The 24066-nt window shown below is 53.3% G+C and overlaps 1 protein-coding gene across 2 annotated transcripts; it reads left to right on the top strand.

The window, feature by feature from the left end:
• Positions 1–264: 264 nt before the first annotated feature.
• Positions 265–12957, top strand: TEX33 (testis expressed 33). Of its 2 annotated transcripts, none has more exons than XM_008144673.3 (7): positions 265–371; positions 444–532; positions 4581–4625; positions 6065–6498; positions 8477–8621; positions 12497–12607; positions 12778–12957. In XM_008144673.3, exons 3-7 carry the CDS (start codon positions 4604–4606, stop codon positions 12867–12869), a joined length of 804 nt encoding a protein of 267 aa, XP_008142895.2. In that variant the 5' UTR covers positions 265–371; positions 444–532; positions 4581–4603; the 3' UTR covers positions 12870–12957. The 2 variants fall into 2 exon arrangements, with proteins under 2 accessions (XP_008142895.2, XP_028005871.2); XM_028150070.2 differs by having other exon boundaries at positions 444–545.
• Positions 12958–24066: the final 11109 nt, after the last annotated feature.

The raw sequence follows: 24066 nt of genomic DNA, 5'->3' as shown, positions 1-24066 counted from the left end.
CTTTGAGCCCTGTCTTTTTTCCCTAGTTAGAACGAATCACTCTCTACTTAATCCTTTGTAATCCCAAAACTTCCTTCCCGCTTGATGGTACACAACCTGGCACATGGTGGGTGCTCAGGGGATATTTCGTCCCTCAGTACTGGTTTTCCATGGCCTCTGACCCCTATGGTTGGCCTATCTGCCCTCTGAGGTAACAGAGCCCTGTGTATAGTGGTCGCCATGGAGACTCCAATGAACAGCAGGGAAGGGCTGCTCCCTAGCAACCACCCATTGGTCTTCGGCAGCTGTGCAGTGCAGATCTGCACTCCTGGGCTTCAGCACACACCAGAGTGGTTCACGTGTTTTCTGACGTTATAACGGAGAGTGGAGAGGTCAGACAGGCACTTGCCAGGCGGGCGGGGGGTCTGTCATGACCCATATTTCACCTTCCTTCTCCCGTTCAGAGTTGTTCGTGAGTGAAGAGTGCCCAGCCTGCAACTGGACCTTCTCTTCCTCCCTTCTTCACCAACATCTCTTGGGACCTTCTCTTCAGGTCAGAACCTGCAGTGAGTCCACACATCTGGGGACTGGGGGTGCCATTGGGGCAGATGGGACGCTGCTGTGGGCACTCGGGTGGGTGGCTGGGGATGAGGAATGAGGACAAGAGCAGGAAACTCACTTGAAGGACATAGAAGATGTGGGCTTGTTTTCAACACCACCCGGGTGAGGTCCTATTTCTTTCCTGAGCCCCAGTTTCTCCATCTGTGAAAGAGGGTGGGTTAATACATTCTCTAAACACCGCACTGAGTCCGTGTGAAGACAGACCAACCTACCAGACTGCATAACAAATCGCCCAACACTTAGTGGCTTACGACCACAATATTATCTCAGTTTCTGTGGGCCAGGAATACAGGTGCAGCTTCCATGGGTCCTCGGTCTCAGGTTCTCTCACAGGCTGTGATTAAGCTGTTGGCTGGGGCTTCAGTCTCATCTCAAGGCCAACTAAAGAAGGACCCCTTTCCAAAGCCCCTCACGTGGTAGGAGGTTGGACTGAGAGCCTCAGTTCCTCATGAGCTGTTGGCCATGTTGGCCATGAGAGGGTGGCCTCTCCAGCGGGCAGCTCATCACATGGAAGCTGCTTTCGTCAGAGTGACGGAGCCAAGAAGCGCCAGAGAGAGTGTGAACAAGACATCTCATCTTTTATCATCTCATCTCGGAAGTGGCATCCCATCACTTTTGTCATATTTGTTAGAAGCAAGTCAGTAAGTCCAGCCCACAGATGGAGAGCAGTTAGTGGAATTAATACCAAGGCATAGGGGACGCTGGAGCCATGTCAACTGCCCCGTCTCACCCTCGATGATATACGTCCCTTCCACATGCAATATACATTCACCTGCTCCCAAGATCTCCAAACATCTCATTTCATTGCACCATCTCCTTAATATCTAGAATCTTTCTATAAATCAGGCCCAGATGTGGATGAGGCTCTTCAGGTGTTGTTTCTGATCTTTTTCTAAAACAAGACATGCTAATACCACAGTCTTCAGGGTCTCGAACTCTCTACCTGCAGGTCACAGATGCGTTTAATGGGGCATGTGTTTTATTTTTTTATTTTTATTTTTATTGATTTCAGAGAGAGGAAGGGAGAGGGAGAGAGATAGAAACATCAATGATGAGAGAGAATCATCAATCAGCTGCCTCTTGCATGCCCTCCAACCAGGGATCAAGCCCACAACCCTGGCATGTGCCCTGACCGGAAATCGAACTATGACATCCTGGTTCACGGGTCGTCGCTCAACCACTGAGCCACACCAGTTGGGCAGGTGCTGTTTCCTGAGTTCAGTCCTCCATCAGGAGGTCTGTGAAACTAAGTAATCTTCCCTGAACACAACTGGCATACAATGGTGCAGCAGGCAGAGGATAAGAGCTGCTGACATTCCTATTCAAATAGGAGGAAAATGGAAACACGGAGTCACTGGTCCATAGCAGTTCTGAAATTTGGTCAGGCAAATGTTGGACTTTCTCTATTAGGTTTCAAGGCATGGAAATAATTCTCCATGGCTCTCAGCTCTGCCCTATGGACCCTTGCTTCCACTCTCTAAGTTACCCTTAAAAAAAAAAAGGAGGTAGTGAGTGTTTGCAGTCGAGTGGTTTTTTCAGACCATTTCTGTCAGTAGAATTAGGAAGTCCACTGGTTTCTCTTATTTTGTACTGTCTCTGTCCCTTTCACTCCACGCTGGCAGTACTTTTGCCGATATAGTTTTCCCAAAAACGATGACATTGTACTTTTCAATTGGCACTCCTGCTGAGAGTTAGCACTGTTAAGCTTCCTAGAGGCCCTATTATTTCATTAAGAGAGTCTGTGAGGCATATTTTTAACTTTGTTAAGGGCCCGTTGTGTGACTGAATAATACTCTGATTCTTTCACCTTTCTAAGGTTTTAGCTAAAGGTTGTACAGTCACCCTCTTGGTTAAATTTTCCTGACAGCACTCTGAAGCGTTTCCTTTCTTTTTTTAAAAATTATATTTTATTGTTGACAGTATTACAGATGTCTCCCATTTCCCCCCCTGGAGCCTTTTCTTAATTTTAGCATCTTTTGGCATTTGGAGAGGATGAGAATTTTCAAAACTATTAAGTCTTGCCTCATTTTCCTTTAACCGTTCTTTCTTCAATCTTTCTCTTTACTCTCACCTTCCACGATAAGCAGCAAGAAGAAACCAGGAGGCACGCCCAGTGCTTTGTTTGGAACTCTCCTTTGTTAGCTCACCCCGCTCATTAGTCACGGGCCCTGCTTTCCACAGAACTTCCAATGGGTGTCCCTGAGTTTCTGTCACTGCACAACAAGGACACTTCTCCTCCAGGTTCTGATAACATGCCCCTCACTTCCCTTTGTGCCTTCAGCGGCAGCATCCTCCGAGTCCGGATGTCTACTCCTAGCCCGTTTAACACAATCCAGGCCTGGTCTGTCATGTTCCTCAAAATCCTTCCAGGCTCCACCCACTGCGTGGTTCCAAAGCCACTCCCACACATTTAGGTATTTGTTACAGCAGCACCCCATCCTTGGTACCAAAATATTAGTTAGCTATTGTTGCATAATACATCACCACAAAGCTCAGCAGCATAAAGCCATGTGTTTTTAAATAAACAACAACAGACAAATTATTACCTCACAGTTTCTCAGGGGCAGGATCCTGGGTGTGGCGTGGCTGGGTCCTCTGGCTCAGCGTCTCCCACAGGCTGTAATTAATGTGTCAGCTGGGCTGTGTCCTCATATCAAGGCTCAACTGGGGAAGGATCGTTCAGGTGGCAGGATTTGATGAGTTTCTTACTGAATCCTGCTGGACGAAGGGTCTTTATTTTTTCCGAGCTGTTGGTCAGAGCCCCCCTCTGTTCCTTACACCTGAGCCTCTCCATAGGGCAGCTCAAAACACGGCAGCTGCTTCCGTCAGAGCGAGCAAGCCCAGAAGAGCCGGAGAGTGTGTGTGAACAAGACAAAAGCCACTGGTCTAATTTGGAAGCGGCATTCCCTCACTTCCGTCATATTCTTTTGATCTGAAGCAAGTTGCTAGGTCCAGTCCACATTTAAGGGGGGCATTTTGCACAGTGTGTGAATACGGGGGTCGGGGGGGGGGCGCGCGGTAAGGGAGGGTGTTGGGATCGTTGGCAGTTACATCAGAACCTGCACAATCACCAAACAATTAAGTAAAAAATTAATAAGGCGTTTTGCTTAGTGATTTTTCAAGATGATAAAATTAATCCAGTTCTTAAACTGCTCTGAGCTTGCCGGCAGAACAAATTGCTGGGTGACCTAAGACAAGTCACTCTCCTTCTCTGGGCCTCAGTTTCTTTATCAATAAAATGAAGCCGTTAAATTAGCTTATCTCAAAGATCCCTTCTAGCTGGACTAAACATCTGTTATATAATAAATTGTTTTATTTTAAAAATTTATGAAAACCTTTTAAAAACGTGATAAAATAAGAGAATATGAATAAGAAAAAGATCGCCTCGGAAAAAGGAACACAAGCCTAAAAGGTGCAGAGGCTGTTGAAGATGCCGGAGCAGAGCCCCCAGTTCGCCCCGGAGGCCTGTCTTGGGAGGAAAGACACCAGAGTGGGGTCCTGCTCTCGGCTCCCCTCCACCTTGGCCAGCTTGGCTCCCTTCACGTGAGCTTGAATGACCAGCTGGTAAAATGGACAAAACCCTATTTGCAGGGAGGCAGACAGTCACCAGCATGGGGAACCTGGGGCAGCACCCCACAGCCAGGGGCGTGTTGGTGGTGTAGATGGGGGAGAAGGAGGAGGAAGAGGAGCCTAGGCCCCAGGCTGCCTGAGAAAAGCCTTGGGGGCACTCGCTGGTGTGGGGGTGACCAGGGCTTCTAGAAAGAGCAGAGCCCGCAGAGGGGTCCAGGAGGCAGGCCCAGTGCCAGGGGCGATGGGTGGATGGGGCAGGGGACCCCTTGAGTGCCAGGGAGCACTGGGAGCAGGGGCATGGAGGGGCCTCTGGTCGGGGGCGGGGCCGATGGCCACAGGTCTCCCTGTTCCGCGCTCACGAAGCCTCTGTGACATCTGAGACGAATGACAGGTTGTTTCTTTGTCCACAGCATTAAGCTTGGAACAAGAATCCATGGAGCTGGGCCATCGAGCAGGTAGGACGGGCCGAGCAGGGACGCACTGACCGGGGACACTCAGTGCAAACCCAGGGCTTCGAGAGGAACTCCCAGGGGCAGCAGGGACCACCCCCTCCTCTCCCTCGGTCTTGCTCTGGCTTCCAGACCCTCTGTGTGGCCCTGACCTCGTTGGGCATTCCCTGGAGACAGAAGGAAAAGAGAAGGAAAGGAATATCCCCGCTCCGGGCCTCCATCTCCCCGTGAGCAGGAGGAGGGGCAGAGGTGGATGGGTGGGTGCTGAGTGCACTCTGCCTCCACTCCTCTCCAGAAGGGTCACCATCCCCATCCCGGCAGCCTTGGTTTCCCCGGAGGTGCCCCCGGCTGAGCGGCCTGCTCCTTGGGACAGAACCCAGGACAAAGGGAGGGGAGGCGTCTGGCCTCTTAGACTTGGGTGCAGTATTACTCGGGGTCTGAGGCCCCCGCAGCCACCTACTCGTCCCCTCACTCACGAGGGACTCCACCTACTTCCGATGCACAGGACTTTCTGGTGGGTGCTGGGGGAGGCCCAGGACTGACTCACCCGGGAACCCCACCTCAATGACTGCCCCCCAGCTAGGAGGAGAAACAAGAGGGTTTGTAGCTCACAGGGATGGAGAAAGGGAAAACCCAGGGATGAGAAACCAGGGGGAGACTGGCGGAGCATGTTGGGGACAGAGTTGTGAAGTTGAGAGGAGGGAGCTGGTCCCGCAGGTTGGCAGCTTGGAGTGGCTGAGGCTGCAGTGAAAGGAATGGCAGAATTTTGAATTAGGGCGGAGAGGGGGGACTTCTAGGTGGCAGAACCAGGCTGGGCAAATGCTGGGAGGCGGGACATCCCAGGTTGTCGTGGAGAAGGGAGAAGAGGATGAAGAGGAGACATCACAGGCTGGGAGCAGGGGACCCCTGGGACGGGGAGTCAGAAGCAGGAATGGGGAGGAGAGGAGGGAGGTGAGAGGTGCAGTGTGTGTGGGGGGTGACACTAGGTTGGGCTGACAGCACGCGATTAGCCCAGAGAAGAGAGGAGGGAAGTGAGGGCTGGGGAGCAGCTCAGAATGGGGAACAAAGACCGGGGCCCAGATCCAGCTCTGGTCCATGCCAGCCGTGGGACTTGGCCAAGCCAAGTAATGCCCTGTGCCAGCTTCCAGGGCTGCGGCCCCCATTGTCAAAATCCACGTGGGACGACCCTGTCCCGTGGGAGGCTGGCAGCTGAACGACCTTCTCTCTCGGTCTCTTTCCACGTTTCTCACCCGTGCTTCTGGCTCCCTGACCTCTCTGTTCCCGCCCCTTCCCCTCCCCCCCCCACTTCTGGATCTCTGGGGCCCTGGGGCTATCTGTTCCCCCGCCCCGGCCCCACTGCTGTCTCCCTTCCTGCCTGCCACTTTGTGTTTGTCTGCTGCCTCCTCCTCTCTCTCCCACCCTCCCTCCCTCGTCCCGCTTTTCAGGTACAACCACTTTGACCAGGGCCCATCTGAATAGCAAGGAAGGCCAGCAGGACACGGACCCCAGGAGAACTGCCCACAGCCCCTTGGAGACCTCCAAGGCCAAGTGCCAGACCCCAGTCTCCCCGCAGGCCTCCCTGAACCAAGAAGGCAGCCCCCAGGGCCAGGCCTACCCGGCAGGGATCCGGTCTCCAGGCTCAGCCGTCAGCAAGGACGCCCCTGGGATGGACTCCCGACCTGGGTCAATGAAGAAGGGCGACAACAGAGCCTCCCCGAGGGAGAGCGGGGCCACTATCCCAGAGGGGGCTCAGCCAAGCCAGGGGCTGCAGGAAGGCCCCAACCCCGGGGCCACGGGCCAGAAGAGCAGCGTCATTCCTGACAACATTCGCCACAAGTTTGGGAGCGACGTGGTGGACCAGCTGGTCACCGAGGAGCAGGTGTCAGCACAGGGCCCAGGAGCCCCGGGCGGCCGGAGGGTGGTACGGGGAGACGTAGAACGGGCCCCCAAAGGAACCTGCCCTGGAGAACAGAGTTCCTGTAATAATGCCACCAGGAAGCAGTGTTTACTGAGTACTTGCTCTGTGCCAGGCCCTGTGCACCGTGTAAACGCTTCACATGTAACAACTCATTTACCGGCCCAACCCAAAGCTACTCTTATCCTCGTCTTAAGGGGAAGGGGCCCAAGGCTCAGGCAGGGCTAGGAAAGTGGATCAAACGTACCCAGCTGTGTGGGATGAGGACCCAAGATGGGCCAGTAGAATCCAGAGCCCAAGTCCTCAATGACGCTTCAGTAATAAGTCTTAGGTTTGAATTAGAGACTTTCATCTTTTAAAATATATTTCTTTATTGATTTCAGAGAGGAAGGGAGAAGGAGAGATAGAAACATCAAGGATGAGAGAGAATCATTGATCGGCTGCCTCCTGCACGCCCCCTACTGGGGATCGAGACCACAACCCAGTATGTGCCCTTGGCTGGAATCAAACCCGGGGACCCTTCAGTCCACAGGCCGATGCTCTATCCACTGAGCCAGGCCGGCTAGGGCGAATTAGAGACTTTTAACTCACACGGATCCAAAGGAGACAGCATTGAATAGACAGCTCTGATCAGGAATCAGGAGACTTGGGTTTGAGTCCCGGCTCTGCCACGAGTGCTGGGCGGCTTTGAATAAGTTCCTTCCCCTCTCTGGGCTTTAGTTGCTACATCTGTAAAGTGAAGCAGTTGGACTGGATCCCGCTGGCAAATACCTGGCGTGCATCCCACAGCGCCCCTGGTCTGCATGCATGGCAGACATCATTAATCAATGCTGGCACCTCTCCTCCGCCCCCCCCTCCCCTTCCCACACACACACACCCCGTTTTGGGGAGTTATTACTGACCCATTGAAAGTTGAGATAAAATTCATCTGCCATTTTCTGGCCAGATACTAAGGGCTTTTCCTGCTTTGGCATTCTGAGACATTTTCAAAGCCACCTTCTCAACACTCCTAGCAACTACATTGTGTGGCAGGCTGGGCAGGAGCTATTGCTGCTTTTTAAAAATTTAATAAATTTTTATTCATTTCAGAGAGAGGAAGGGAGAGAAAGAGAAACATCAATGATGAGAGAGAATCATTGATCGACTGCCTCCTGCACGCCCCCTACTAGGGATTGAGCTTGCAACCTGGGCAAGTTGAACCACGACCTCCTGGTTCATGGGTCGACACTCAAGCATTAAGCCACACGGGCCTGGCTATTGCTTCCTTTTTAACAGATGGTAAAACCTAGACTCAAAAAGTGCTATGATCTGCCCAGGGCCATACTGAGCTAATGGAAGACCCAGACTCACCAGGCTGTGGGCCCGGTCCCTTCCATTTGTCATCTTAAGGTGCAGGGAGTCTACCCATGTGGCTGGATTGGGACTCAGAGCCAGGCTTCCTGGCTCCTAGGCCTGGGCGCAACCATTCTGGGCCTCAGTTTCCACTTTGGTACAAGGCAGGGTTGGCTTCCATGCAATCAGAGGAGCCTCCTCGATCTGCCTGGAGTGATGCCTGGATCCCAGGAGGCCAGCCAGGCTCTGTCCCCAGCAGTGTGGGCGGCAAGTCCCCAACGTGAGCCCCAGCGTCCTCACTTCTAAAACGGCAGGAGAAATGTCACCTAATAAAGACCTCTCCCGACGAGGCACACAGTCGGTGCTCAGTGCAGGGAGAGGTTTATGGTCACCTTCATCTCTGTGTCCCCTCCCGAGTGGGAGGTGGGGTGGATGAGAGGGAGGAGGGGTACTCAGCATCAGCTCCCCAGCCCTGGGGGCTGGTTGAGGGCTGCAGGCGAAGGGTGGAGCAGGCGTGGTGAGGGCAGGGTCAGGGGAGCTAAAGGGGAAATAGAAAGAGAAGCTGGACCTGCTTCTCCATCCTGTCTCCTCTCCGTCCCTCCCTGCTCAGGCTCGAAAGGCCCTTGGGGAGGTCGTTGAGGGCCAGAAGAGGGCAAGCTCGTGGCCCAGCAGGACCCAGAGTCCCGCGGAAATCGCCTCCATCTTCTCTGACTACTACGATCTGGGCTATAACATGCGGTCAAACTTGTTTCAAGGTCAGGTCAAAGGGCAAGGGTGGGGGCCGTGAACACCCACGGTCCCCAAGGGGCAGGGAAGGCCTATGGGATGTCTACCCCCTCCCAGGCCTCTCTGGACCCGACCCTAGGATCCATCCCCAGGGGTACTCATTCACGGCCACCACGGCCTGCTCTTTGCCAGGCCGTGGGGCGGCTGCTGTAAATGTCCAGGGCCCTGGCAAGTCTGCCCTCGCCGTGCAAGTAATCCACCCCCGTTGGCTGTCAGCTCCCCGCTCCCCCAAACACCTCTAGTGTCCTGGACTGCCGAGACCCAGGCACCCCTGAGCTGGGCACCTTTGTCACAGTGACCCCAGGTTTCTGGTTCAAAGCTCAGCTCAGCAACGTGCTGGGTGTGGCCTCACGTAGGAGCTGTAACCTCTCTGAGCCTCAGCCATTGCCTTCTGGGTCCGATGGGGACAGCACGGTAACATGGCCCTCACTGGGTTGGCAGGACTCGGAAGGCGCTTGGCCTGTGACACGCAGTGCGTGCTCAGTAGCTGGCAGGGTGGGGTTTTTCCTTCCCAGAACCTGGTGGTGGCGCTGCCGGGGGCAATGGGTCAGCCCGGGACCCTTCTGTACAGGGGGGTGCTGCTAGCTCCCTTTCACAGGTCGGAAACAGTTTGCCCAGGACCTCTCAGTGGTAGGAAGTGGAGCTGAAGTTCAAATCCAGGTGTTTCTTCTGCCTCTGAACCCCAGAGTCTTCCCTGGGTCCTGGGTCCCCTCCCTACCTATGACCCTGTTCCCAAGCATTTACCGAACTGCTCCGATGGGGTCCATGGCCAGCACGCAGGGGCTTCTGTCTGCCCCCACGGTCCAGTTCCGCCTCAGTCCAGAAAGTCAAGTGTTTCTGGCCCTCCCCCCTCCTCCTGCCTCACTCCAGCCCTCTCCAGTGCCCCGGGGCCCAGCACACCTCCTCACCTGGCGCAGATCCCCGTTACCCGAGGAACCCGACAGCCACTGCAACTTTCCGGGTTTTCCTTGGAGCTTAGAGAAGGGTGGTGCTGGGGGAGGGGAGAGAGAATACAGCTCAGACTGTCCTGTGTTCTGGGCCTCGGCCCTCAGCCTTCCCCTGGTCCCTTTAACCAGCATCCCCCACCCAGAACTTCTTACATGCAACCCCATAGGGGAACGTCTACAGGACTGTAAGACAAGAGTATAAAAACGTGTGTGGACCCATCATCCCGTCAGAGCAAAACACCACTGTGTGTCCTAGCAGCTCACAAGAATCCATTGTGAAATCTTCCTGGGCTGGCTGGCTGGCAGCCCAGTGCCATCTCACCACTGGCCATGGTAGGACTTACACTCTAGAAATGGGCAAGCGCTGCGAATCCGGATGTCACCTTTAGCGCACAGCTGTCAGGATGCTGCCCGGCACCCTCTCCACCTCCACCCTCCGGGTTGGCCTCTGCCCTTGCTGTTCCGGGGGGCGAGGCCCGGGCGGGCGGCTGGAAGGAGTGAGGGGAGGAAATAGGGGGGAAGGGCGAGATGGAGAAGGCCGAGGAAGGTCTTTCCTCTCAGGGAGAGGGACGCCAGGGCGGGTCTGTAAGCTGGAGGAGGGCACGGTCTGCCTTAGGGGAGAGGGTGGCTCTCACTGCTGTGCTGAGCTGGGAGCTGGGAGGGAAACGCAGAGCCGTGAGGAGGTGACTGCTAAGGTCCCGCTGGGACAGAGGGTGGCGGCTGGCCAGGCAGCAGGCTGGTGCGCGCACTGCCCTGGAGGGCGCCCCTGTGCAATGGGGGCCCGGGAGCTCCCGGGGGAGGTCTGATGTGGTAGGACGCTGGGCATTTGTGTGAGGTGGAGCGGACAGCGTAGGCTAATGATGGATTTGGGGCGAGGGGCAGGTTGACGAAACCCTATCCCCTGCTGAGTCAGGAAGGTTGGATTTCCTATCGTCTCCTAACGATATTTAGTTTTTCGTTCCACATTTAAGCCTTTAACCCACCTGGAGTTGATTTCTGTTTTTAGTGTGAAGCAGGAAGTCGTTTCTAATCCCTCCTTTATGTGGATTACCTATTGCTCAGGCCCTTTGATTGAGCAGTCCCGCCCGTCCCCCCCAGTGGCCTGCAGCGCGATGGCTGGCACCATCGAGCTTCCTAAGAGCACGGATCATTTCCCAGGCTCTCTGTTCTGCCCCGTGGGCTAATGTGACACTTTTTATTTCCAAGATGCCATTAGTCATCTGATATCGGGTTGGGTAATCTCCCGCCCTCCCCCCGTCCCTATACCACCACCACCAGCTAGTGTCTTGGCTATCCTAGGTCATTTACTCCTTCATACAAAGTCTAGAATCAGATTGTCAGTTTCCATGGAAAGGTCTGTTGAGCTTTTGTTGGAAGAACATTGAATCTACAGGTCAGTGTAGGGGCAGATGTCAGTGTTATGATAATGAGTTTTCCAATTCATGAATGTGGTATTCGGATCCATCAATTCAAACCTTTCTTCACTATCCATCAGTAACATTTTCTGATTTTTTTTCCTATAAAGATCATGCAGCGTTTGTTAGATTCATTTAGAAGAGCATCTTTTTTTTTTTTTTTTGTTGTTTATTACAAATGGTATCTTTTTTTAAGTCACCATTTCTAACTTTCCTGCTTAGATGCACAGAGGTCATTTTAATTTTTTGTACACTAATCTTATAGCCAGAAGCCTTACTCAGCTCACCTAGCAATTCTAGTAATTCGCTTATCGATTCTTTGGGGCTTCTTTTTAGTAATAGCAGTGGCTACGTTTATGCGTAGTATGTAGCATGTGCCAGGCACTGCTTTATTTTAAATGTATTTTCGGTTGTACAAGAACTTTATTGAGTGAGTGCTATATTCCCTCTGCGCCCCCCCCCCACCTCCCCCTTTTTTAAGATAGAAAACAAGGAGGCGTGGAAAGACTAGACAACTTGCTGAAGGCCACCTCTCTGGGAGTGGTCACCGCCGGGATCCGAGCTGGCAGCCTGGGACCCGCTGGGCTCGTCCTGCTTTCTGCCATCTGTCCCGGTTTGTTTCAAAACAAACCCAGGCCTCTGATTGGTCACTGAAGTTCAAATGATCGTCACGTGTCATTTCTGAGATTCCATTTGCTTCTTTTCCTAACCTGCTCTTTCCGGGAACTTCCTTATTCTTTGCTTAGACTTTTATTCCCTCTCGTGACTCCAAACATTAAGTACACTGTTGTATTCTGTAACTGGTTGTTCAAGTATCCTTGCTATCTTTTGGGATTTGATCCCCTGTTTGATGTTTCTGCTGACTCCTTTTCGTGGCACCTTATTTCCTCGGGTGCGTTTTACCTTTCCACCTAGAGATACATTTTGTGAAAATACAGGGCTTCGTTGCCACATGCCATAGGCTTCAGTGAATTTCCAATAATGTAATCTTCCCCAAGCAAGTGCATTTTCCTCCTCTGAACAGATGAAGAGACCAAAGGTCTGAGACTGTGGTCTGCAAACTGCGGCTCGCGAGCCACATGCGGCTCTTTGGCCCCTTGAATGTGGCTCTTCCACAAAATACCACGGCCTGGGCGAGTCTATTTTGAAGAAGTGGCGTTAGAAGAAGCTTAAGTTTAAAAAATTTGGCTCTCAAAAGAAATTTCAATCGTCGTACTATTGATATTTGGCTCTGTTGACTAATGAGTTTGCCGACCACTGGACTGAGAGGTTAAAAACGTGTCTGAGGCCACACCCTCCATAAATGATGGAGCTGAGGTTTGAACCCAGGCCTGCCAACCTCTGCCTTACCCTCCCCGCTCCCCTTCCCCCTCCCCCACAATCCACCCTCTAAGGGGAAACTCACATCCCAGGTATGAACCCCAGAGCACCTGTCCTCCGTTGACTTGTGGCTTCTGGGGATTTCTTTCTGGGGTCCCACAGGGGCCACCGAGGAGATGAAGAGCCTCATGAAGGCCTCCTACACCCCCGAGGTGATTGAGAAATCCGTGAGGGACATCGAGCACTGGCATGGCAGGAAGACGGACGATCTGGGTATGTGGGAGCTGGGGGGATGGGCTGGCCCCATGGTGCAGAGAGAGCCCTGAGCGGCAGCGAGAGCCCTGGGTGCGAGTGGGGGGCCTGGAAGAGGCGTGGGCCACCACGGGACCTGGGCCCTCGGTCCTCTGGGTGACCCGTGCTGGTTCCTGCCCTGCCCTCTGCAGGACGGTGGCACCGGAAAAACGCCATGAACATGAACTTGCAGAAAGCACTGGATGAGAAATACGGAGAAAAGAGCAAGGCCTCGAAGTTCTAGCTGCGACCCGGAAACGGTGCCCTCGACTCAAGAGGAAGTGCTAACGATAAAGCTAACAATAAAGAGAAAGGCACAGATCTAAACCCTCCTTCCCCTGCTTGGTGACTCTCTTCATGTTGGGGTTGGGGCCGATGTGTGATGCTGGAGAGACCAACTGAGGGAAGACAGAATCCCTGAGGGCCCCAATTCTCCCCCAGACTGCTGCCTAGACACACACACACACACACACACACACACACACACACACACACACACACCCCACAATTCCAGGAGAGGATGTGAGAGCAGAGTGGGACTCTGTCTCCAGGCCAGTGTGCCGGGCTTCTCCCTCATGCCCTGTGCGGAGGGGTCCTATCGCGGACACTGGGGGATCTCACCTTCTACCCCCTCCCTATTATTTCCAGACACCCATTCCTTCCCTATGAGCCCGAGGACTTCAGAGGAAGTGGCCATATTTCCCTTCAATCCAGGGGTAGTTTTGATTGGTCTCGTGGTAATTCTGACCCCTCCCCCTACACCTACAGAATGATTGGTTTAGAAATGGGCATGTGGCTCAATTTGGCCAATGAGATGCACCTGACCTCCGTGCATCTTGACTGGACTAGAACTCAGGAAGGAAGGAAGGTTGTGTGTGTGTGTGTGTGTGTGTGTGTGTGGCCTTCTGGGAGATTCTTTTCTCTCCTAGGAGAGCTGGGGAGCATCGCTCTCTCGTGTTGCACTGAGTGAGGAAACACTCCGCCAGACTGCGCCTGGCAGACACAGTCCAGGTCCCGTGCAATCTTGGTCCTCCCGGGACCTCACTGAGCTGCTCCATCCGCCTGGCCAGAGGCCACCCAGCTCTGGACTGCTGATAACGTGAGCCTGGGCATCTGTTTAGAGAGCAAACCTTACCCTTCACTGATAAAGGGTCCCTGGTAGCAACAGGGCAGGGACCTGGGAACGGGGACCCCAGGGAAGAGGACCCCAGAGAAGGAGCGCCAGGTTAGACAGGCCTACCTGCAGCTATTACCTGCTGGGTCTCCAAGCCAGCGGCGCCCCTGCCCCCCAGATCACTGACTTGCTCTCAGGGAGCATGCTCTGCTCATGGGTTATTTGCTGTGTGTTTCCAACCACCCGGAAGCCCAGTGGCTTAAAAGGACAGCAATCCTAGACTAGTGTTTGCTCCTGATTGTGCAATGTGGGCGGGGCTCAGGAGCTGTGCTTGCTCTGGGCTGCCTGGGGCGCCTGCGGTGAAGATGGCTGCTGCTCTCTCCCACCAGGCGCCTCCGCTGGCAGGAGCTCCGCCGCTGGGGCTGGCCAGCATCCCTCGCCCTGTGGCCAGCTTGGGCTTCTTCCTGGCTCGGCGACTGGGTTCCAAGACGGAGCCTTCCCAGGGGACAAGAGTCCATGTGCAAGAGCTCATCAGGCCTTGCCCTGGCTGGTTAACGCGCTGTGGTCTAAAGGTCACGTGGTGAAGCCCAGCCTTGCAGTGGGAGGAGACAGCCCTAGAGCAGTGGCCGGCAAACTGCGGCTCGCGAGCCACAAGCGGCTCTTTGGCCCCTTGAGTGTGGCTCTTCCACAAAATACCACGTGCGGGTGCACACGTACAGTGCGATTGAAACTTCGTGGCCCATGCACAGAAGTCGGTTTTCGGCCTGGGCGAGTCTCTTTTGAAGAAGTGGCATTAGAACACTCAAGGGGCCAAAGAGCCGCATGTGGCTCGCGAGCCGCGGTTTGCCGACCACTGCCCTAGAGTATTCCTCGGGCAGGACTGGGTCCTTGGGGACCACCGCGATAAGTGGTGATCATGCTTAGGAAAAATCAAACAAGATCCCTGCCAGGGGAGGGGGCTGCCCTTCTCCCCACAAACTGACTTCTCCGAGGTAGACTGGAGCAGGATGCTGAACGGGGAGGTGAAATCGGCTTGACTTAATATGTATTGAATACCTATTTCTGGGCAAGGTGCTGAGTTCAGCTCAGCTTCCTCCCTGAGTACCTCATTTCTGCAAGACACTCTTCCTGTGCTGGAAAGACCAGACTTGACTGAGTAGCTACTCATCACTTATGGCAGCTGAAAAAGATGAGCCACCGGAGTATGGTAGCCAAAGCAAACCCCACACTGTTTGGATGTAGGAATTATAATATGCCAAGTGCTGTACACACAACCTTTTCTCATCCTTACGCCAGTCCTCAACGCTAGTACCACCCTCGCGATGAAGATGAGGAAACGGAGGCTTGGAGAGGCCATGTAAATTGCCCAAGATTCTACCAATAGGAACCTGGGATTGAAAATCCAGGAATGTCTGAGCAAAGCCATTTTCTACACTACCAGGCAATCATACAGCCAGGGCAATAAATAGGCCTGGCCGGTTTGGCTCAGTGGCTAGAGCGTCAGCCTGGGGACTGACGGGTCCTGTGTTCGATTCTGGTCAAGGGCACATGCCTGGGTTGTGGGCTTGATCCCCAGTAGGGGGCGTGCAAGGAGGCAGCCAATCAAAGATTTGATCTCATCACTGGTGTTTCTCTCTCTCCCTCTCCCTTCCTCTCTGAAATCAATAAAAATATATTAAAAAAATACATACAGAGCACCACAAACACTGGGCCCTGTGAGGCAGTGTGGGGGACAGCGACGCGAATCTACTGCAGTCCTTGTCCTCGAGGACGGGACAGTCGGCAGAAGACTGATGTGGAAGACGCTGGCTCTGAGGCTCATCCATCCGACGAACACGCACCTGCCCTCTCTGCCCAGCCCTGACCAATGAACTGGGAGCTCTGCGATGAATAAGACACGGCACCTGTCCTCTGGGCGCCCAGAGTCTGGTGGGAGGTACATCAGTACACAGAGGCTCGGAGGTTTTACATACGCGGCGAGAAACTCAGACGGGGCCAGTGGAAGCACCGAGGACCTGGGATGGGACAGGGGCTAGTAGCCATGGAAGGCCTCATAGAGGAGGTGGCTGTTGAGATGAGTCTTGGGACATGAGTAGGCACATTCAGATGGACTGGGAGAGGCACAGCATTCCAGACAGAGGGCACCGTGTGAATGATCCCAGCATGTGCATGTGGGGAGCTGTGGGGGTGGGGGGATGTTAGGGCTCCAAGGTGGGCACAGAGGTCAGGTGGGGAAAGTTGAAAGAGAATCTGGGCTTGGATGGGGCCGTGTGTGCCCCGTGAGGGTCTCAGCTGTGAGACCCGGCCTCTCCCCCAGGAGATGACAGTCTGGCCGGAACACAAAGGGTTAATAACGACTGAAGAAGCCACACGGAAGCGTTGAAAAGATGCCCAAGATCCCCAATAATCGGAGGGCGCAAATTAAAACGATAAATCTGTTGGTTGGCAACCATTAAAACGCAAGTGCAGGTGAGAAGGAGGGAAATGGGAACTCGCGGCCCCTCAATGAGTTATGAGCGCAGAACAGCAAGGAAGAACTTAGCAAAACTGAAATGCTCTCTCCTAACTTAATAGTCCGTGTCCATGTGGCCCAGAGAAACGCAAACATACACACCAGGAGCCCTGCCCCACGGGGCCACCGCAGCTCCGTTCGTCATGGCAGCACACCGCGCATGCCTGTGAGCAGGGCCGTGGACACGTGGGGAGGAATGGACCACATCTCCACCCGCCAGCACGGGAGGGTCTCTCAATACATCAGAGCGGGCGAAACGGCAGTCTGCAGAATGAGCCCCCCAGTATGAAACGTGCCATTCGCACAACCTTCAAAAGGCACACACCCAGCCCTCCGTCGTGCGTGGATGCAGTTATGTGAGTGTGGAGGTGGGTGGGAGGATGCTGCAGAAATCCAGCTTCACATTATAGTGAGTTGCGCCCCTTTCGGGCATAACTCCGCTTTCTGTAACTGCAAGAGAGCCGCCAGAGCTGGAAAGAGGGCCAAGGAGCTGGACGCCGGGGAGGGGGCAATGCCAAGCTGACCCTCGTGAACAAAAGCTACAAGTGTCACCCTGTGCCTCAGGGAGAGATTTCATCCCGGAACATTAGAGGAAGCCTTTGAAATTCAGCCTTGAATACTTCGTCGCTGTAATCTTGGCAAAATAAAACCGAACAGATTTTTAAAACTTGAGTAAGGGCTTTTCTCTCTGACGCTGTTTCCAACGGGGCTCCTTGTTCAGGCGCCTGAGGTTCTCGGATGGTGGGATTCGCAGTGATTCTTAACTTTCACGGAGCTACAGGGACCAGATCCTAAGAAGCACGAATTCACACAGAGGAGACGTCACTCACCCTTCAGGTCATGCAGGGCCTCCTTTGCTCATAGTGACTCAGAAATGGTTTCCCAGCCCGTTTGGCTCAGTGGATAGAGCATCGGCCTGCGGACTGAAAGGTCCCAGTTTCGATTCCGGTCAAGGGCATGTACCTTGGTTGCGGGCACATCCCCAGTAGGAGGTGTGCAGGAGGCAGCTGATTGATGTTTCTAACTCTCTATCCCTCCTCCTTCCTCTCTGTAAAAAAATCAATAAGATATATTTTAAAAAAGAATAAAAAAGAAATGGCTTCCTAATTTCTATTATATCCAAGCACCCCTTGAGGGGGAATCCCCCAGTTGACTAGCACCACGTGGTTATATTCCTACTCCAGCTCGCCCCCTGGTGGCAGTGCAGGCTTAGGTCTCTCCATTGCAGGCCCAGTGCTTAGGTCTCATAAATCCATGGTAAGGAAGGAGCCTAGAGACCACGTAGTTACATCTTTCTAACCATGCTTTTCCTGCCCCCCATCCATATCTCCATTTCATAGATGAGGAAACTGAGGCCCAGTTAGATTTATATCTAATCTGGAAGTAAACAGTCCTTGTTGGCCAGGTTTGCAAATCCAAACTGTCAGGGATGGAGCAGGGTGGCAGGCAAAGTCTTTTCTTTTCTCGCTCTCCCCCCAGGAATCATGGTGTCGGTGGTTAACAGGAGCAAGCAGGAGCTACAGCAAATGCAGAGGAAATGCAGGCTTGTGGTCAAGGGCAACAGGAGAGCCTGCAGCCCTAGGTGGCTCCCTAGCTGGCTCAGCTCCTGGGCAAGGCCGTCCCACTTGTAAAAGCCTGTTTCTCATTGACAGCAACTCCTTCCCCAGAGGGCCTCGTAAGGATGACCCGAGAACATGCGCATCCGGGGCCTGGCACAGTGCATGTGCCTCTAACAGGTGTGTAGTACATGCTATTCTTTTCCTTCCTTCAGGCCCAGGTTTCCCCAACTCTGTGTTTCAAGGAACACTGGGACATGTGAACAGGTACTGTTGTTGCAGAAGACCAAGAAGACCAAGGACGCTTCTGAGGAAGTAGGAGGGACACTGTTTAATAACGCCAGCGGACTCAGGGAACAGCCTTCCAAATCTGAGTGAAGGAACACACATGGGGCCCTCCCTTATGTCTCCCTCCCTGTGCTCTTTGTCCCACAAGCATGGATCATGCTTCCGGTCCTTTTCGCGGGCCTTGCAAGAAGGCCCCTAGGTGTTGGGGGTCTCCAGGCCATATCTGATGGTCTGGCCTGGCGTCAGCGTTAATAACCCTCCATCCGGGACAGTGCACTATTCACAGTTTTATGGCCTCTGTAACAGGTTCTGCAAGACCAGTATCTGGGAAGGAGAGAGGGACTTAATTATAGGTTATCAGGAATGTACACTGAGCTTGCTGGCATGGATTCAGGTCACTAGCCTCCAAATATGAGGGTTACATTGGAATTACCCCTTTTAGCCTCCTCACTGTCAGGGTAAGAAGAACATCCAAACCTGGAAATAATTTTTATAAGATTTTATTTGAGCCAAACAGACCACGATTGCTGGGAAGCAAGAGCTCAAATGCTCTGGAATAGGACAGTTTTTAAAAATATATTTTATTGATTTTTTTACAGAAAGGAAGGGAGAGGGATAGAGAGCTAGAAACATCGATGTCGACCAGCTGCCTCCTGGTCACATCCCAATGTACCGGGGATGTGCCCGCAACCAATGTATATGCCCTTGACCGGAATCGAACCTGGGACCTTTCAGTCCGCAGACCGACGCTCTATCCACTGAGCCAAACCGGTTTCAGCAGGACAGTTTTTTTTTTTTTAAAATACACGTAGAATTAATGAGAGAATGAATGTAAGATTACACAAAGGTGGGAGAAAGCAGGTACAGGATGGCCAACACGACAGTGTGTTCCCTAGAGGATGCTTACGCCTTAGAGGGGTCTGGAGGCGAGCATTACCTCTGGCACGTCAGGGTGCATTGACCTAGATGCCCAAGAACAATGGACAGGGCTTGCTTAAGGCAAAAATAATCCTTTTATTTTTTTAAAATATATTTTTATTGATTTCAGAGAGGTAGGGAGAGGGAGAGAGAGACAGAGACATCCATGATGAGAGAATCATTGATGGGCTGCCTCCTGCACACCCCCTACTGGGGATCAAGATTGCAACCCGGGGCATGTGCGCTGACCAGGAATCGAACCATGACCTCCTGGGTCAAAGGTTGACGCACAACCACTGAGCAACACTGGCCGGGCAAAAAAAATAAGCCTTTTATTAAAGAAGTTACATGCCTGGGGTGTAAGTACCCACCATGACCGACCTTCCCGGTTAGGACGCCATGATCAGATCACCCTGTGAGGTGACGTCCTCTCACCGGACTTGTCAGTCTTATTACAGAACCCCTTCTTCACCCACAGTTGCTATGTGAAAACTTCTCCCATTGTCAAAGGAATTTGGGTCATGCTGTCCGAATAACAATAAACAGATTTATTTTGTGCAAGACTTCTCAGAACCTGAAATATGCTAATATCCACGGTGTCCCTCCTACTTATTGCCTATAGTGTTCCCTGTCCCCCACGGTGCCTGGCAGAGACAGAGCGAGCCACTAATAGCTGTGACAGTGATAATGATTTCATTAACAGTGCAGGTTCAGACGCCTGGGAAGTCACCCTGGAAAGAGTAGACTTTTTTTTTTTGGGGGGTGGGGAGGGTGGTGAATGGATCGACATGTAAACCAGGATGCTCATTATCAAGGCCCACGGAGAACTGTCTGCCCAAGGGCCTGACCACTGCCTCCATCTGGCCAACCCTGCAGGCGTCCCACCTGGGGAGCAGGTAAGTAATCCGAGAAGGTGTGAGCTTGTGCACAGAGCAAAGTGGGTGGGTTTTATGGCTGGTACTGCACAAATCAGGCTGAGGGCTATCCCGGCCTCCTGCTCACTGCCATGTGCTGCTAGCTTACCTGGTTTACAAGCAAGAGGTTGACCTGCCCCAGGCAATAATCACTTTCCAGTGGGCTGCTACTTACTGAGCACCTACTATGTGCTGGGTACTTGGAGTGACAGGGAAGTAGTCCTTGTGCTCAGAGGGCCCCTAGGCTAGGGTGTGATAATGGAAGGTGGGCGTAGACAAGCATAATATAAGGGAGTGAGAGGGTCAGGAAAGGCGGGGGAGAGGTGGTGTGTTTGCTATGGTGGTGGAGGGGGGCTGGGCTTCCCGGGTGGGAGCTTAGGAGCTGGGATTTGGGGTGAACCTTGCTGGGGCCCTGGAGCAGGTCAGGGTCCTGGTGCAGACTGGTGGAGTAGAACGTTCCAGACCCGAGGGAGGGACACTTGTGACTGCCGGCCTTTTGGAGGTCAGAGTGATGAGTTCCACGGCTGCGGGCCCTGCAGCTGGCTCCGCGGGCACTTCCCCTCAGGCGTCTCTAAGCCTCCAGCCCTCCTGGTGAGCGGTTCTTCCTTCCATTTGCCTTAGCCCCTGACTCCTAAGGCATTTTCCCTAGGTTTTGTTTTGCTTGCGGGTCAGGTCTGTTTACCCCTTGGCCCAGGGTAAGTCCCCACTCTCCAGGCTCCCTGCAAATGTTTACCACAGAACAGCTGAGTCACTGCAGAGAGACTGTACTTCCTCCGACTTAAGAGACTCGGAGCACAGGGTGACCCCATTACGAAGAACAGCTAGGGCCTGGCTGGTGTGGCTCGGGGATTGAGCGCTGACCCATGAACCAAGAGGTCCCTGCTTCTATTCCTGGTCAGGGCACATGCCTGGGTTGTGGGCTCGATCCCCAGTGGGGAGAGGAGGGGAGGGTGGCGAGCAAGAGGCAGCCGATCAATGTCTCTCTCTCTCATCGATGCTTCTATCTCTATCCCTCTTCCTTCCTCTCTCTCTCTAAAATCAACAAAAACATTCTTTTAAAAGAACAATAGCTAGCATGGAGACCGCTGTAGGCATGAACTCAGTCACATCCCCCCAGCCAGGTGCGTACCTGTATCATCCCCAATGTACACATCCAGACACCGAAGCACAGAGAGGCCTGGTGACTTGCTCAAGGTCACACAGCCGGTAAGTGCCAGAGCCGGGACTGGAACGTCTCGGCCTAACTCTGAAGTCCAGGCCCTTAACCAGGAGGTTACGCTGCTCTGAGGAAGTGGGAACTATGGTTTTCTCAGGAATTTGTGTGGGGAAGGGCGAGGCGTCTGGCGTGTTTGTATAGTCGGGAGGAGGACGCTCACACGCAGGTTTTTATGCCCTCAAATTCCTCCTTCCTGGTAACGAGAGGCCGGTGATCTTTCCACGCCCGTGAAGGAGGCGGACACGCTGCAGAGCATCTGATCTGGGTGAGAGCCAGGCAGCGTCCGCAAGGACATGGACCCGGCCACGTGGACAGGCGGCCATGCGTGTGGGGCACCGGGCCTGCGGGCCTGCGGCCGTTAGAACACGCGCTCCCTCCCTAAAGGGGAACGTGAGGGCAAGGGCTGGAAGGTCTTTAGAGACCCCCCTCCCCGAGTCCCCTTATTAACAAATGGGGAAACTGAGGCACACGGCAGTGAGTGGAGTGGTGCCGGCTCAGCAACCTCTACCTTGGCTCGCAGTGGGCAGAGTTGGGACTCAGGTCTCAGGATTCTCCCTCTGGAGGCGGCTCAGCTGCCAATCAGCTGTGAGATTGGGGGGGGGGGGGAGGGGTGTTACAGAAGCCTGCAGGTCAGAGAACCTCGCTCACAGGAGGCTGGGAGGGTAACCGCGAGGGTCCCCGAGTCCGCAGCAGGCCTGGCACAGACTAGTGCTTGATAAATGCTGCATTGTCTTCCACCCACTCTTGCTCCCCAGAAATCACCTAAAAAGAAAGAAGCAAAGGCGGGGGTGGGGTGGGGGCGGGGAGGTTGGAAAAATGCTTCCGACGGGTGGGTCAGTGTGGATGTGAGGGGGCCGGCGCTGTCGGCCGGCCGGCTGACATGGGGGTCGGGAGTCTGTCCTCCCACAGAGCCTGGGGGACAGAGGCCTGTCCCTCCTGATGGAGGCATTTTGGAGGAACGGCTTTCATTCAGGTCCTTGAGGACTACACTCTCTTTCCAGTGGGCGCTCTCAGAAAGGGGCCTGTGGGCACGTGTGGGCACCTGTCCTGGCAGCTCAGGCTCTCTCAGCTGGCACATCAGGGTGGCCTGGTCATCTGGGACACAGCCGGATGCTGCTGGAAGCCCTGCCAGAGCTTGGTCAGGTCTCTCAGTGTGGGGTTTGGACAGGGTCCCTATGTGCCCCGAGGTCGCAGTCTCGGTGGGCGGGGCCTGGCCTGGCTGCACCTGTGACAGGTCGTGTGGGAGAAGCCAACGGCTCTGACATCCCCGCTGGGGCCCAAACCAGAGCCCTGAGGCTCGCCGGTCCCGGAACACAGAAACCTGCTTTCTCTTTCTCTCTCACATGCACACACACACACACACACACACACACACTGTTGTTCCCTATCTCATTAGGTCTTGCTCTTTCCTCCCGTCTTGCTTCACATTGGAGGTCCCCTCGAAGCTCCACCCTCAGCCCTGAAACCCAGGGCTGAAAACTGCAGCTCCAGGGGCTGCCCCCCAGATAGGGGGTGAAGTAATGTCTGGTGCTGACCTCTAGATGGCAGCACCAACCCGAGCCAAGCCTGGTGGAGCAGGGAAAGGATGTGGATGGAGAAAAGGGCACCCTCATGCTATGTTGGTAGGACGGTGAATGGGTGCAGCCACTATGGAAAACAGTATGGAGGCTCCTCAGACAATAAGAAATAGAACTGCTATAGGGTCCACCAATCCCACTTCTGGGTATATATCTAAAGGAAATGAAATCACGATCTCAAAGAGATCATTGCACTCCCATAGTCATTGCAGCATTATTCACAGTAGCAAAGACAGGGAAACAACCTAAGTATTCATCCATGGAAGAATGGATAAAGAAGATTATATAATAGATATGTATACACACACATACTCACACGTAAAACAGAATATCATTCAAATATTATTCGTTCATATAAAGAAGGAAATCCTGCCATTGTGACAACATGATGAACCTGGAGGAATTATGCTAAGTGGAATAAGCCAGGCACAGAAAGACAAATATTGTATAATCGCACTTATATGTGGAATCTAAAAAATTCAGACTCATAGAAACAGGGTAGAATGGTGGTTGCTTACGAGCTGGGGGCGGGAGAAATGGGGAGATACTGGTCAAAGGTGCAAACTTCCAGTTAGAAGATGAGTAAGTTCCGGGGGTCTAATGTGTAGCATGGTGACTAATACTCTATAGTGTACTTGACATTTGCTAGGAGAGTAGCTTTCAAGTGCTCTCCCCACAACAAGCCACCATGTGAGGTGATGGATGTGTTCATCAACCCGATAGTGGTGAACATTTCAGTGTGTACTTACATTAAATCATTGCGTTGCATGCCTTAAAAACTCACGTTAGCCTGGCTGGTGTGGCTCGTGGTTGAGCGTCGACCCATGAACCAGGAGGTCTCGGTTTGATTCCGAGTCAGGGCACATGCAGGGTTTCAGGCTCAATCCCCAGTAGGGCGTGTGCAGGAGGCAGCCGATGGATGATTCTCTCATCATTGATGTTTCTATCCCTTTCTCCTGCTCCCTTCCTCTCTCTGAAATGAATTAAACAAAACAAAACAAAACACAATTAAAATACCTCACGTTATACAACCTAAATACGTACCATTTTTATTTGTCAGTCATCTATAATAATAAAAGTATAATATGCTAATTAGACCAGACTTCCTTCCAGACGACCTTCCAGACGAAAGCGGGGGCTGCGAGGGAAGCCCGGGTCCTGGTGCCAGAGGGAAGCCAGTGCCAGCAGCCGGGGGAAGGAAGGCCTACTCTTGCACGAATTGCGTGCACCGGGCCTCTAGTATCTCAATAAAGCTGGGGGGGAATACAGATAATAACTTGGTGTGATGAGACAAGGCCTGTTGAGATAGAGAAGCCTGGCTCCCATCAGTCATCTGGGGACAAGAA

This window comes from Eptesicus fuscus, chromosome 7 (genome assembly GCF_027574615.1).
Source record: "Eptesicus fuscus isolate TK198812 chromosome 7, DD_ASM_mEF_20220401, whole genome shotgun sequence".
NCBI classification, from domain to species: domain Eukaryota; kingdom Metazoa; phylum Chordata; class Mammalia; order Chiroptera; family Vespertilionidae; genus Eptesicus; species Eptesicus fuscus.
The sequence above is the reverse complement of the archived record's forward strand: the minus strand, read 5'-3'. Positions and strand labels throughout refer to the sequence as shown.

What these genes read in the sequence shown, in the direction of transcription:
- TEX33 (XM_008144673.3), top strand. Translation starts at nt 4,604, where the DNA reads ATGGAGCTGGGCCATCGAGCAG. An exon ending in GGAGCTGGGCCATCGAGCAG is followed by an intron (nt 4,626 to 6,064) that starts GTAGGACGGGCC and finishes CCCGCTTTTCAG; the next exon opens with GTACAACCACTTTGACCAGG. An exon ending in GCGGTCAAACTTGTTTCAAG is followed by an intron (nt 8,622 to 12,496) that starts GTCAGGTCAAAG and finishes GGGGTCCCACAG; the next exon opens with GGGCCACCGAGGAGATGAAG.